This window comes from Bos javanicus, chromosome 19, assembly GCF_032452875.1.
Source record: "Bos javanicus breed banteng chromosome 19, ARS-OSU_banteng_1.0, whole genome shotgun sequence".
Classification (NCBI taxonomy): Eukaryota; Metazoa; Chordata; class Mammalia; order Artiodactyla; family Bovidae; genus Bos; species Bos javanicus.
Genome location: NC_083886.1, coordinates 26,617,865 through 26,631,399, shown reverse-complemented (window position 1 = coordinate 26,631,399; position 13,535 = coordinate 26,617,865). Strand labels below are relative to the sequence as shown.

Here is a 13,535-nt window from a genome sequence, read left to right as displayed (position 1 = left end):
AGGATCCCCCAACGCCATCCTTACTAGTGGAACACCCCCCTCAATCTGTCCTCCCATTCAAAACTGTCTCCCAAATTGTTCCCCCCCGCCCTGACAGCAGACTCTCCTCCAGCCTGTCTCCTCCCACCCTGCCGTGCGTGATCTCTGATGAGGCCGCTGCCTGTCTCCTCCCGTGAAACTGGGGGCACCTCCTCAGCTTCATTCTCCCCCACAGTCACACCTGTTCTGGACACTCCTGGCATGTTCTCATAGTCCAGTTCTTCCCCCGCTGACCTCAGGCACCTCCATAACCTGGTCCCATGCCCACAGGTGTAAGACACCCCCATTGGCTGGCTCCTCCCGGCCAGCCCCAGGACATTTCTACCTCCGATCTCCCCTGTGCGGGGAGCCCTGGGGCCCTCTGTGAACTGTCTCCTCACCCCTGTGAGGTCTGAGACAGCTGCCCTGGGTTCTTCTCCTGCAGGCCCAGTCACCCACACCACCGCAGGCCTGGGCCCTGCCATGGGAACTCCTACAGCTGCAAGCACCCCCAAAGACACAGGCACTCTCGCAGCCTCAGGGACGGCTCCGTCAGGTCTCCTCCATGGGTCTGCAACGCCTTCAGAGCCAGTCTCCCCGTCCACAAGTCCTACAGCCCTGGCAGCCACGGGCACCTCAGTCACGGGTCTCCTTCCCCATTCACCTGAGCTATCCCCAGAAATAACATCGCCCACCAGCGGTCCAGGGGCCCTGGCAGCTGTGGGCACCCCCACCGTCAGGGAAATGCTGGCAGCCGCCACCGGCACCTCAGCAGTCTGTCTGCTTCCTGATAAGCTCGAGAAACGCCCAGAGAGCATCTCCTCCCCCACAGGCCCTGGCATCCCCATGGCTGTGTGCAGCCCCATGGCCACACATGCTCCCCCAGACTGTCTCCCTCTCACCAAGCCTGAGATGCCCCCAGGCCCCATCTCTTCACTCATGGGCCCAGGCACTCTGGCAGTGGTGGGCATCCCCATTCTGGTGGGATCCACGGCATCCATAGGTCCCCACACTGTCTCTCTCTCCCTGCACAAGCCTGAGACGCCTCCAGAACCAGCCAACTCCTGCACAGGCCGAGGCGCCCTGAGAGCCACGGGCACGCCAGCATCTGCAAACACCCCTGCAGTCAGAGAAACTCCTGCTGTCTGTCTCCTCCCCGGCAAGTGCGAGAAATCTCCAGAGCCAGTCTCCACCCCCAGGGAACCACACACCCCAGGAGCCCGGGGCACCTCAGCAGCCACGGGCACCCTGGCACTCTGTCTCCTTCCCCACAAGCCAGCATCCTCCCCCACCAACCACAGCTCCTGGGGAGCCATGGGTACCCCTGAAGCCGTGGGTCTCCTGGCAGGATGAACCCCTGCCCGCAAGTTCCAGTCCTCCCTGGAGCTGCCTTCCTGACCCACAGAGTCAGACACCCACACAGCGGCGGGCACCCTGGCAGCTTCACTCCCAGAACTTAGCTCACATGGAGCTAGGGCACACCTGTAGCTGGACACCCCAGCTGTCTCTGGCACCCTCACGAGCTCAGACAGCCCTACAGCCTGTCTCCTTAGGCAGAGACAGGAAGAGTCCCCACAGCCAGTCTCCTGACACACAGACCCAGGACCCCCTACAGCGGCGGGCACTACAGCCTCCTGCTCCCCTAGAGCCTGCCTCCTTTCCAGGAGACCCAAGACGTTCCCACCATAGGTCTCCTCTCTGACCACGGCCGGCACTGCCTCAGCCAGAGGCACCCCCAGAGCCTGCTGTCTAGCCCACAGGCCCGGGACGCAGCAGCAGCTGGTCTGCACTCCTCTGGTCCCCGATAATCCCACCGCCTGGGACACCCCCAATGGCTGCTGTGTTCCCCACAGGCCCAGGACACACCCACACCCTGTCTCTGTCCCGGGAGCCCAAGGTATCCCTGTAGCCTGTCCTATACCCCAGTGGCCTGGAACACTGCCAGGGCCTGCCTCCTGCTCCTCGGGACCACACGTTGCCCAGCCTGCAGTCTGGGCAGCTTCCCAGGACCCTGAGTTGCCCCCAGAGCCTGTCTCTGCCCACCCGGCCTGTCCCCTTTCCCTGTAGCACGGGTCACCCCCACATCTCACTCCCTCTTCAATCGCACAAGGCACCTCTACAGGCTGTCTGGTGCCCCACAGGCCAGGAAGTGTCCCGGGGCCTGTCTCCCCCACAGCTCGTCTCCTCCGCCACACGGCTGGGGGATCCACAGAGGGGGTGTCCCCTTGGGCCGCTCTGTGCACAGCTGCGGTCTGCCCTCTCCCCCAAAAGCCTGTGGTATGCCCACAGATCACCCCCTGTGCCAGAGCCCCAGGCACCTGTGCTGCTCGCTGTCTCCCCCAAGAATCTGGAGCCCCCCCACAACAGAGCTCTCCCGCCACAGCTCTGGGTACCTCCACGGCCTCAGGCCACCCCGTGGCCCCGGGCACCCCCACAGTCAGTCCTTTTACTGAAGAGCTGGGGGCAACCCCATAGCCAATCCCCTCCAAGGGCCCAGGGACCCCCACAGCTTGTCCCCTCCCAGGCAGGTGTGGGGCAATCCCGGAACTTGCCTCCAGAGTTCCAGGCATAGCCACAGATGGCATCCTCACAGCCTGGCCCTGCCCACAGCAGCCCATGGCCCTCTCACAGCCTGCCCCTGGGCCCGGAGGGATGGATAGTCCCCGGCCCCGGGGGGCTGCCCCCGCCTGTCCTTTCACCCAGGGTCCGGTGAGACCTTCACGGCTGGTCTCTACCCACGAAGCCCGGCCAGGAACCCCCCTTTCAATCGGCCCCTCTCCTGCGGGCACAGGATGGAGCTCGACTCTGCTTCGTTGCCCACCTCCTGACGCTGCCCTCAGAGCCTGCACCTTCAACCACAGTTCCAGAATGCTCCCATGCCCCAAGGATCCCGGACGACCTTTTCTCTCACAGCCCGGGGGACTCCTGTAAACCGTCTCCTCCTCCCCAGTGCCAGTTACCCATACAGAGCCGACAGGCCCCACCACCTGCGGTTCCCCCACAGCCCCATTTACCCACACGGTCCCACGGTCTCGTGCAGCCTCCTTCGAGACTACAGCGCCAGGTGTTCCCGCAGCCTCGTTTTCCCCCGAGGCCTGGGCTTTTCCCGCTGCTTGTCTTCTCCCCCATGGCCGCCGACGGTTCGGCAGCCTGTCCGCATTCACGCAGCGCGTCTCCCGCACGGAAGACCTCGCCCGGCGCCTAGTTCCACGCCCTCGGAACACCCCTGCACCCCATCTCTTCCCCCACGGCCGCCGGACTCCGCGTCCGGACCGGCTGGGTCCCACGCACAGGCCCGGTCTCTCCGCCGGGAGCTCACGCACGCTCGGCCCGGGCAAGGCCCCTTGGCCAGCCGCCCCACTCATCTATCCAGGATGACTCCCGCCTTCCCAACGCAGCCCCGGGGCACTTTCTGTCTCAGAACGAGCTCCGAGGGCGGCTCCACACACGTTCTCACACACTCAGCTCTAGCCCTCGAAGCCTTCTTCCCTCCCAGCCCCCTACTCCCGCCCAGTCCCGGGCGCCCGCCCCCAACTAACGCCTCGGCAGAAGAAAAGGTAACTAGTGCCGACAAGCGGCAGGATCCGCCCCGGGTCAAAGTCTCCTCTCCCTCAAATCGCTGACTCCTAACGCAGGTTCCCAGAATCCCCCCAGCTCTAGCTGGAGCCCACCTGGCCTGGGGAGCGGCGCGGCTACCAGGAAGCCGGCAGGGGGTGGGTCGCGCCTAGGCCCCGCTTCCGGCCGCTGGCCCAGTCGCCATGGCAACAGACGCAGCGCCAACTTGGGAGCCATTAAAGCTCCGGAGCCACCAAGGGGCTCAGGGACCGCGCCGCGGCAAGTTTTGCATCCACTGCATATGGGGCTGGAACCGGGACCAGACTGGGGCAGACGCCGGGGTTGCGGGGTACCACCGGGGCAGAAAGACCTGACAAACCAGAGCAGACAGATTGTGCGGAGGCGTTTTGGCCCTCAGAGGCTCCCATAGCACCGCAGAGCCGGGCGCGCTCCCCCAGGCCCCACCCCAACCCCCGCCCATTCAGAAACTGCTTCGCCCCACCCCGCACAGAGCCCCGCCCCGCAGTGGCGGAACCCGAGACATCCCTTGTGTTCCGAGGCACGCTTTCCCGATGGCCAGCTACGAAGAGGTGAGCGTGTCCGGCTACGAGGAGTTCATGCAGGTGGTGGAGCAGCACAGTGACAAGACCATTTTCGCCTACTTTTCTGGTTCTAAGGACGCCGAAGGGAAAAGCTGGTGCCCCGACTGCGTGCAGGGTGAGGCCAGGATTCGGGAGGCAGCTAGCTGCCCAGAGGAAGTGGCTGGAAGGCCGAGGTTATAGCCAGATAGCCGGGTGGAGAGGAAGTGGAGGGAGTCTTGCTCCTGGACTCCCGCAGGGCGATTTGAGCTTTCCTCTTACCTTTTCCTGCCCTGTTCCGACTCTCAATACATTAAGACCTTCCTGCCCCACCAAAAGTGCTCTTCTAATCATTCGATCCAGGTAATCTTGGAATCTAGTCTTTTAGAACTTTTCACTTCCCTGGTATGACTAGTGTCTTGCAAGACACGTGAGATGGTCTCTTTTCCGTAATTCAGCAAAGATTTATGTCTTTGATTGTGCTGGGCGCTGTGGCCTGGGGACAAATCAGGACTGAGAGTCGGACCTGTGGCCTGGGGACAAATCAGGACTGAGAGTCGGACCTTACCCTTAAAGGAGTTCTGATTTCTCAAATCCACCTAACTTGTGTTAACCTCAGTTAACTGCACGGTAGTCTAAGTACTTACCAAGACTGAAGGGGAGAGGGACGCCGATTGTCAGCGCCTGATTGTAGAGTTGGTGTGTAATTATTTTCATTTTTATCAACTTTTTAAAAAGCTGAACCAGTCGTACGAGAGGGGCTGAAGCATGTTGGTGAAGGATGTGTGTTCATCTACTGCCAAGTAGGAGAAAAACCTTAGTAAGTGGCAATGGGTACTCTATTTCTCAGACACGCACTAGACTTTTGCATACAGGCGAGAAGGGCCTTTGTGATTCAGCTTCTGAGTTCTAAGGTTCAGTCATGGATAAGTCAAGCAAGTAAAAGATATTAAATACAAATTAAATTTTTGAATGTTCAGCCATTTGTATTAGGTAAGGGCAATTCAATAATTTGGCCTGATGTTAGTTCAGAACTTAATTGCCTTTACATTTATTTTATATCTTAGTATATATTTACTTAAATGAAATTTTGCACAGGAGAATAGGTCATAGACCTCAAGGTTTTTTAAATGTTTACAACAAAAATGATTACTAAAGGCTAAAAGTGGGAATGTATCAAATATCCAGCTGACTTTAAGAAACCAAGTAAATCTTTTTCATGATCATTTTCTCTTTTTGAAATAGTTGGAAAGATCCAAATAATGACTTCAGGAAAAACCTGAAATTAACTGCAGTGCCTACACTACTTAAGTATGGAACAGTGAGTATCCTTCTTTAACTGTTTTGGAGATACAATTCACCCTATCAACACTCTTCACTTGTTCTGGATTCAAATTTGAAAAGATTTTGACATTTCATCCCAAACATCATACTGCTCTCCGCAATGCATTCAAAACAGACAACGTGGCCGTTCATCCCTATGGCCAATCCCAATAACATATTAATAATGCAAATACTGGGGTTTTTTCGTGCCTTTTAAAAGCCACTCTTATTTTAAAATTCTGTAACCACTGCTGAAGAAGGCTGATTCACATATAATTCCTTAAAACAGTGGCATCAATAGTTGTTTTCAACTTAATTCATAATCCTGGAGGAAATGAAAGGGCACCTCCTCTAGTCATGGCCCTGGGATTCTCAATTAAGAGTTAAGGGGAAGGGGTGAAATTGGGCTTGCTCTCTCCTGTTTTAGTCCACGGAACCAAGTATTTTAATGATTCACCTTAAGGTAAATATCTTAACTATTTCATAAAACTTGTTACAACTAGTTGATAGTTTCTGTATGGCCTAATTTCTCTGTTCCAAGACTTGTGTCATTCAAAGCATAACAACTCATTCCCTTCCTAATAACATTTTTGTAACTGTGGGTTAAGATATGACTGTTCTTCTCTTACAGCCTCAAAAACTGGTAGAATCTGAGTGTCTTCAGGCCAACCTTGTGGAGATGTTGTTTTCTGAAGATTAAGATTTGCTGATGGCAAATTATGTCTATTTCCTGATTTGCTCTACTATAAAAGAAACTGTATGCCTACTTTGAATTCATGTTAACAAAAAGTAAATTAATAAAGGATGATGTAAAAGAAATCAGTATATATCTAAACAATAGAGCACTATTAAAATGCTCATGAACCCTCAAGTTTGCTTTAATATAAGGGTATTTTGGGGCTTCTCCATTGGCTTTGCGGTAAAGAATCTGCCTGCAATGCAGGGGATGTTATGGGTTCTATCCCTGGGATGGGAAGATCCACTGGAGGAGGAAATGGCAACCCACTCCAGTATTCCTGCCTGGAAAATTCCGTGGACAGAGGAGCCTGGCAAGCTACAGTCCATGGGGTCGCAAAGAGCCGGACACAACTTAGTAACTAAACAACAACAAGGGTACTTTTAAGCTACCGTAGATAAAGTAAGTCTTTAGGAGTGGCAGTAGTAGCACAAAGGTATTAGTGGAGATGACAAATACCTAAAAGACCCTAATAGTCCAGTAGACAGCTTCCAATTTGAGTTAGGATCTTTTACCTTAAATTCCATGAATTTACAAAGAATCATCATTCCTAAAACACCTTTGGCTTTACAGTGTAGAACTTAACCTAACCACTGAAGGAAAGTCCAGCGCCATCTACTCCAGCCTCTGCCTAATGCTGGCAGTGTTGTTACAGCTCTCTGGATGTGCTTCGCTGGGATGAGGTGGGTGGCCAAGAGATCAGAGACTGTATAACCTAGTGGTGGGAAGGACTCCAGTCTGTGAGTCAGTCTCACTGATTATGACTAACTGTAACCCTAGGCAAGTTATTTAACCTGTCTAAACCTCAGTTTCCTCCTTTATGAACATGGATCATTCTGAGGATAAAATGAGAATGCAGCTAAGCCTAGGGCCTGGGTTTGTGGTATCTGCCAAATAAATGTCAGCTTTCTCAAATGAGTACAAGTATCTGAGGCTCCTCACTTTTGTTCTAGTCCAAGGTCAAGAGTCCAATTAATAGTTAACTACCAGTTTTCTCCCTGCCGTTACTAGGTCAGTGACATACCAATGATTCTTCCTTAAAGCTCTCCTGCAAAGCAACCCGTGACACAGGTATGTCTCCAGCCTGTAGAATTTAAGAACCTTAATGCAGTTCCTAGTGTCTGATGTCAAGAGGTCACTGACTATCACTCGGCAGAGGACGGGTCGGGTAGCTGATGTGAGGGACCGCAAGGCTCCAGGAGACAGACCTGTCCCAAGCCCCACTGTACATGAGGAGCAGGGTTTGGTTTGGTGGCCCTCCCCTTACCTCATGCCCCACTGCCTTAAATAGGTCTGCAGCACCTAACATTTCTGTTCTTCAGACATTTCTGTGTTAAATACTAATAAAAGCTTACAAATCCACAGAGAAATCAAAGTAAAACAATTCTGGTTTAACAAATAATCTAGTAACAATAAGAGTTCAATTAAATAAGCACACTAACAGTTCTGGCTGCTACCATAATAAAGGTACGTAGGAACAGTCTTGTTTTTTGTCTTCACTGTACAAAAGCAATATATACATGTCTTAGGAGCCTGGTGGGGACCCAGCTTTTTACTTTCCCGACGCGTTATTCTGCTGTTGCTGCTCCGCCAGGGCTTGCTGAAGGCGCATCCGCTTCCGGGAATAGTGCTGCCAGTGCAGAATCTGCTGCTCGTCAATAAACTTTGCACACTGAGCGTTCACCAGCTCCTTGCGGAAGTGCTCGTACTGGAGCAGCTCTAACATGTGTAAACACTGAGGGTACCTGGGGTCAAGTTTATAAGTTAATGATTGACGTAGTAATACCACGCTCTAGTTAACTCACTTAAACATGCTTTTGCAGTCTATCATTTCTGTAACATTAACTTGGTATACTTTGGTGATACATTTTTTTTTCCTGCTTATACAGAAAAGCTAATCATCAAAAGTCAGCACAATTTTCAAATGTGAGAAAATGTAAGCTTAGAAAAATTAAATAATTTACCTAAGACCACACAGTAACTGGTAAACAGTGTAACTGTCAACTGGTAACACAATAACTGGTCAACATCTGGGGGCAAATCACACTATTCTCTTCTGGTGATTTCCAAGGTAAGGAACAGGAACACTTTATTTTCATAATTATGTGTTTAATACTTATTGGTTTTCCATAAACTATGGTAAGAAGACAGCTTTTAAAAGTGAGTCAACTTCAGAAAAAACTACGCACAGATATTGTATTCCTGTTTTCCACAGGGATATAACAATTCTGAAATTATGTACATATACTCTGACGTTGAGCAAGTACACTATAAACAGAAAGCCAAACTTCTGGCTCTCAGAAAAGTAGTTTCAGATAAGGAAGGGGGAAGGCTAGAATGAATCCTGTTATTAAGTTGGAATTGAAAACATCAGGATGAACTCATGGCTTTATACACACACACACACACACACACACATATAGAAATAGATACACACAGACACATTTCTAGCTTTATGTGTTGAGAAAGCCTTGAATCAACGACACTCCAGGACCAATGAGCACACCAGGTACCCAGATCATGGGTTTTAAATAGTATTATCCAGGGTTGGTTGGAGACATGGCTAATGCTACGGCTAACACAGGAAAGTACAAGATGAGCCTGGACTATTACATAGTGGCAGAAAGAAAAATGCTCAAAAAATATACGGATTTGTTGAAAGTACACAGGAGCCAATTTGAAGGGGCTCCCATTGGCTATATCTGGGATCACTAGTTCAAGAAGATACATAATTATAACCCACAAGATAAAGAATCCAGGAGTCCATACTGATATAACTTTATAAAATGAATAAATCAGGAACAAGGAAATATTCTGTCCTTACAACTGAATTTCAACAAACAAAATGAATAAAGAATTATGGAATTAGAAAATCACCACAGAAAAAGCTTTCAAGCAAGTATTTTCCATAGATTGCCAAAGTTAGGTAAAAGACTGAAATATGAAACACGATACTTACATAGTCTCAAAGCATTGCCTCACAAGATAGGTATTAAATACAAAGCGAAAAACAAGTAACTTGATACAGAGAAAACTAGCAGCCACCAGCTGAACCAGGTCATCAAAAGTCTGGGGTGGAGCCTGAGCTCTACATTCAATGCTGCTGGTCTGAGGACCACAGCAGGGCCCAAGGCCATGTTTCCTTATTGAACATTTGCTTCCTATACTCCAGAGATACATAGTTGGTTGTAATTCTCAGCAGCTAAGCCTGGAAAGCCCTACTCACACCTACGCTAGCTATTTCCTTCTCATGAGGATGTTCTATCAACAAAGACCTAGGTTTGAAACCAGCTCTGCCCATTCTCCAGCTGGGTGTCCTTGAATAGGGTACTTAACCCTTCTTAAGGATTAGTTTCTTCCTCCGTAAAATAAATTAATGTGATACCCAAGAGGACTGTCTTCAAGTAACAAATGCTACTTCTCAATAACTGGAACTTAAGACATACAGTGGTCATTTATAAGACTTGGAGAAGACCATGCTCAAAATAAGGGACTATAAATATTTTAATAGGCTACAATTATAGCATCAACCAACAAGATGAAATAGAGGACAAACAAAAGCAAAGTTTGCATTTAGATTTTTTTTTTAAACAAATTAGAAATAAATGGAGAACTCAACTAACATCACTGATGAAAATCAGAACTGAAGGATTTTAGCTGACATAAAGCTCCCAGCATATCAACACTGTGAATCTTTGAATGTAAGAGATAAATTACAGCTGCAGGTCATGGCTATTAGTGAAATTGTGGAGGAAATTGTCTAGAAGAGGTAGCTGCTCCTCTGCTCTAGCCAATGACTGACCTGGGAGAACAAATACCTGGGGTTACCATATCTTCCAGAATTTTAAAGAGAAGCTAGAAATCTGAATCAAAATATGAAACTCTCCAATCTTTAAATGTTGGCAACTAGTAAACAAAAACCTTGTGCAGAAATGAAATGGGGGTTAATTTGCAGCCTCTCTTAAATTTAAATATCTGAATGGTTATTCTTCAAGAAGGCATAGATTGGTTCTGGATTAATTCAGGGACAAAACTCAGAACATGAGTTAAAGTTATATAGAGGTATATCATGTTATAGGACTTCCCTGGTGGCTCAGACGGTAAAGCATCTGTCTACAATGCGGGAGACCCGGGTTCGAGCTCTGGGTTGGGAAGATCCCCTGGAGAAGAAAATGGCAATCCACTCCAGTACTATTGCCTGGAAAATCCCATGGACAGAGGAGCCCGGTAGGCTACAATCTGTGGGGTCGCAAAGAGTTGGACACGATAATACAAGGAGGAACTTTATGGAATCTAGCTAACAATGGAATTGGCAGCCCCTGATGGAGTAGTATGTGTTCACTGGAAACCTCCAGCCAGTAAACAGATGACCATCTCAGCAATGTTGTGGGTAAAATTGAACCTGACGGTGTCTAGGGCTCAGTGTCCAACACTGAGTCTCTAAGTCTATGATACATACATATAACATGTTGCAATCTAGTAAAAAAAAAAAATCTTTTCTCTGGATTATTAAATGAATAAGTGGTTCTTTTATAAAGGGCCAGTAAGGTGGCAAGGGTCCCACAGGCAAAAGGAGGATGTGGACTTCATAAATCAGCTGTTATTAGACAGAGAAAAGTGGCTTGGCCAAAGTACAAGTCTGAAACATTCTCCTCTCAAACTTGTTTGTTTAGGGGAAAAAAAAGACTAGACGTGTCAACACTGCTTTTTGACTATCTATTTAAGACAAAGCAGAGGTGGGAGTTCAAGGCTTATTTTTTACCATTAAAAAGAAATGTTTGTGATTATAATATACTCCTTGCATTTCAGTAAGCCTTAAAACGAGAGTATCTATTGCACAACCTGAATGATAAATTCATGTATTTATTATGTAAGATATATAAAATAAGAAAGCAGCTATTAAGACTTGGGTAAGGTTACCTTCTTCAGAAACCCTTGCTTACAAGTAAGTGCCCCTTTCTATGTTCTTTCGTTTTCAGGCTATGGCTGTCATTGCATATATAGACTGCAGGTTCCTTGAGGTCAGAACTCAGTGAGATGCAGGGAGTGGTATAAGATAAGGTCAGAGAAGACAGGGACAGATCACACAGGACTAAGAGACTAGATTTTCTTCTGCATGCAATTGGAAGCGACCAAAGGGTTCTAATGGAATGTAATTTCTATTTTTAAGAGACCAAGTTGGCTTCTGTGTAGAAAATGGTTCTTCTTTGTTTGGCAGGGCAGGGAGAAAGGAGGAATACCAATAAGTAGATAACTGCAGTTAAGTTAGAGATGAGTGTGTCTCATATTAAAATGGAGGCAACTGAAAGGAGACCAGAGATTCAACAGGTATTTTTTCCAACGTGAAAGTAAGAAGTCTATTAAATATCAGTGCTTTGGGGTATAAGAAAGTACACACACATTTAGGACTATAAAAATTAAACTTACTTTAGATACTTGGCATATTCTGGTTCTTTCCAGTAAAGCAAGTACTTAAGATAATTAACAAAAGCTTTATCTTTGAAGTAACCTCTTTGGGCAAGAACTGAAAGGCATAAAAAAAAACAATACATCTGTAGAGCACACCAGTCCTTGGACTACTGATTTGTGACTCACATAATCGTAAAGAATTTACTTACATAACATTCCCACCACCAACACACACTGAATTCAAAACAGAAGTCCCAGTTTGCTCAATTATATATACCAGTATAAGGGCAACAGTCATTCCATTCCATTGAGAATGTGTCAGACTAGATACTAAAGTCATCCCTCAGAATCCATAGGGAGTTGGTTCTAAGAGACCCCGCAGACACGAGAATCCACAGGTGCTCCAATCCCTTGTACAAAACAACACAGTGCCGGGATGGTGTTGTCACCCTCAGGATGGGCAGATTCCACCAACTGAGGCTGCATCCAAGGATACAAAGGGCCGATAGTACTATGAATTTTGACTCTTCTATCAGAAATCACAATTAGCTACTCAATTCAATGAGGTGCTCAACAACTTACAGTTAAGGTAATTTGGGTTGGCTAAACACTGTACAAATTCCAACTCCAACTGAAACCGCAGTCGATTTCCAGCATCATCTAGGACAGAAGATAGCAAAATCATCCAAATAAATGTCACTGTATATAATACTGATTTGTAGACAGAAAACAGCAGTACAGACACCTGACTAATGCTGGGTTACATGAAGAAGAGCGTGCAAAGGTTTTCCTAAACTGGGTGTGGGAGGAGAAAAACCTTCCTTAGAAGTCTAAGGAAAGCAAAGCCCTGATTTTAATTTAAAAAAAAAAAAAAAAGGTTTCTCTAAAGTTAAATTATCAAAGAAAACAAGATCATACATGGAGCAGAACATTAATCACTCATGAGCCACTATGTTGGAACTTCACAGTGATCACTAGGATAAGCTGCAGCAATGTGCCTTGCCTTAGTTTGATAATAAGTTACAAGCTGTTAAGTGATCAAGCTTAGCAAAAACAAAGTAAATGCTAAATCCATCAAGAGACGTTCAGAATGCAAGATGAAAGAGACCCTGGTGAGTATGCAAGATCAAGAAACGCGTGCTTAGGTGAGACCCGTCAGTGGCACAGTAATCCAAGAGTTCGCTGACGATATTTTAAACTTAGGCAAGCTCATCTGAGATGCAAAAATACAACTCGAGGAAGCGGTTTATGATCCAAAATCTCTCCTTTAGTCTTGCCGGAAGCCGGTGGGGCCAGTGTTTGAATAACTAACGGGGAGAAAGGATCGGCCAACAAAACAAATTCTGAAAAGGCCAAATTACCTTCACCCTTCCAGACGCTAAAAAAGCCCTGGTCCCTCCCGCTCCGATCACTCACTCTGCCGGGAGTTGGGCCTGGATTCTCAAAAAATCCCGGGAAGCAGGTGTCTGGGCCCGGGACAGTTTCTATTTGACAAAACGCGAGGCTCAGAGCGCTACTCACCTGTCTCCATAGCGACGGCCGCGGCCATCACCAGCAGACACTCTAAGTCCCCAACAACCCCACACAGCCAGGATCGGAGAAACGGGGAAGGTCCGGAAGTCGCGGCGTTCCCTTCCTGCCGCGGGGCGGTGTGGGATGCGGGGGCGGGCACAGCTTCGCAAGGGGGCGGGTGGCTCCGCCCATCCAGGGCCCGCCCCGCCCCAACCCCGCCTCCACCTGGACAGGCTCTTGACAGGATAGGGGGCGGTGCGGGGGCTCTCGAGGGGACTAACCCAGGGTTCCCAAGGAATCTTAGGCCTCCCCGCCCCTAGATCACGGTGCCTCCACGTGGGTCGCGGGACCCTCGACCACCGCTCTCCCTGCATCACAATGGCATGTGACGTCGCTCCTCACCG

The 13,535-nt window shown here is 48.7% G+C and overlaps 4 protein-coding genes across 5 annotated transcripts in view; 1 reads left to right on the top strand and 3 right to left on the bottom strand.

Moving 5' to 3' along the window:
- Window positions 1-12,281, bottom strand: part of KIAA0753 (KIAA0753 ortholog) — a 66,504-nt gene extending 54,223 nt beyond the window's left edge. The window contains exon 1 of one of the 2 annotated variants that reach the window (XM_061390783.1): window positions 12,202-12,281. The gene's annotated coding sequence lies outside the window, so the exon portion shown is untranslated. Of the gene's footprint in view, window positions 1-3,689; window positions 3,774-12,201 lie in introns of those variants that run through there. The other variant, XM_061390779.1, reaches the window with a different exon arrangement.
- Window positions 8-3,683, bottom strand: LOC133231972 (collagen alpha-2(I) chain). The gene has a single exon (XM_061390777.1). The coding sequence runs from the start codon at window positions 3,381-3,383 to the stop codon at window positions 24-26; it is 3,360 nt and encodes a 1,119-aa protein (XP_061246761.1). The 5' UTR covers window positions 3,384-3,683; the 3' UTR covers window positions 8-23.
- Window positions 3,776-6,345, top strand: TXNDC17 (thioredoxin domain containing 17). The gene is made up of 4 exons (XM_061390792.1): window positions 3,776-4,290; window positions 4,890-4,971; window positions 5,397-5,472; window positions 6,106-6,345. The coding sequence occupies exons 1-4, from the start codon at window positions 4,146-4,148 to the stop codon at window positions 6,172-6,174; spliced, it is 372 nt and encodes a 123-aa protein (XP_061246776.1). The 5' UTR covers window positions 3,776-4,145; the 3' UTR covers window positions 6,175-6,345.
- MED31 (mediator complex subunit 31) lies at window positions 7,581-13,223 on the bottom strand. The gene is made up of 4 exons (XM_061390790.1): window positions 13,141-13,223; window positions 12,202-12,279; window positions 11,638-11,734; window positions 7,581-7,955 (listed from the first exon to the last, which is right to left on the bottom strand). Exons 1-4 carry the CDS (start codon window positions 13,166-13,168, stop codon window positions 7,763-7,765), a joined length of 396 nt encoding a protein of 131 aa, XP_061246774.1. The 5' UTR covers window positions 13,169-13,223; the 3' UTR covers window positions 7,581-7,762.
- Window positions 13,224-13,535: the final 312 nt, after the last annotated feature.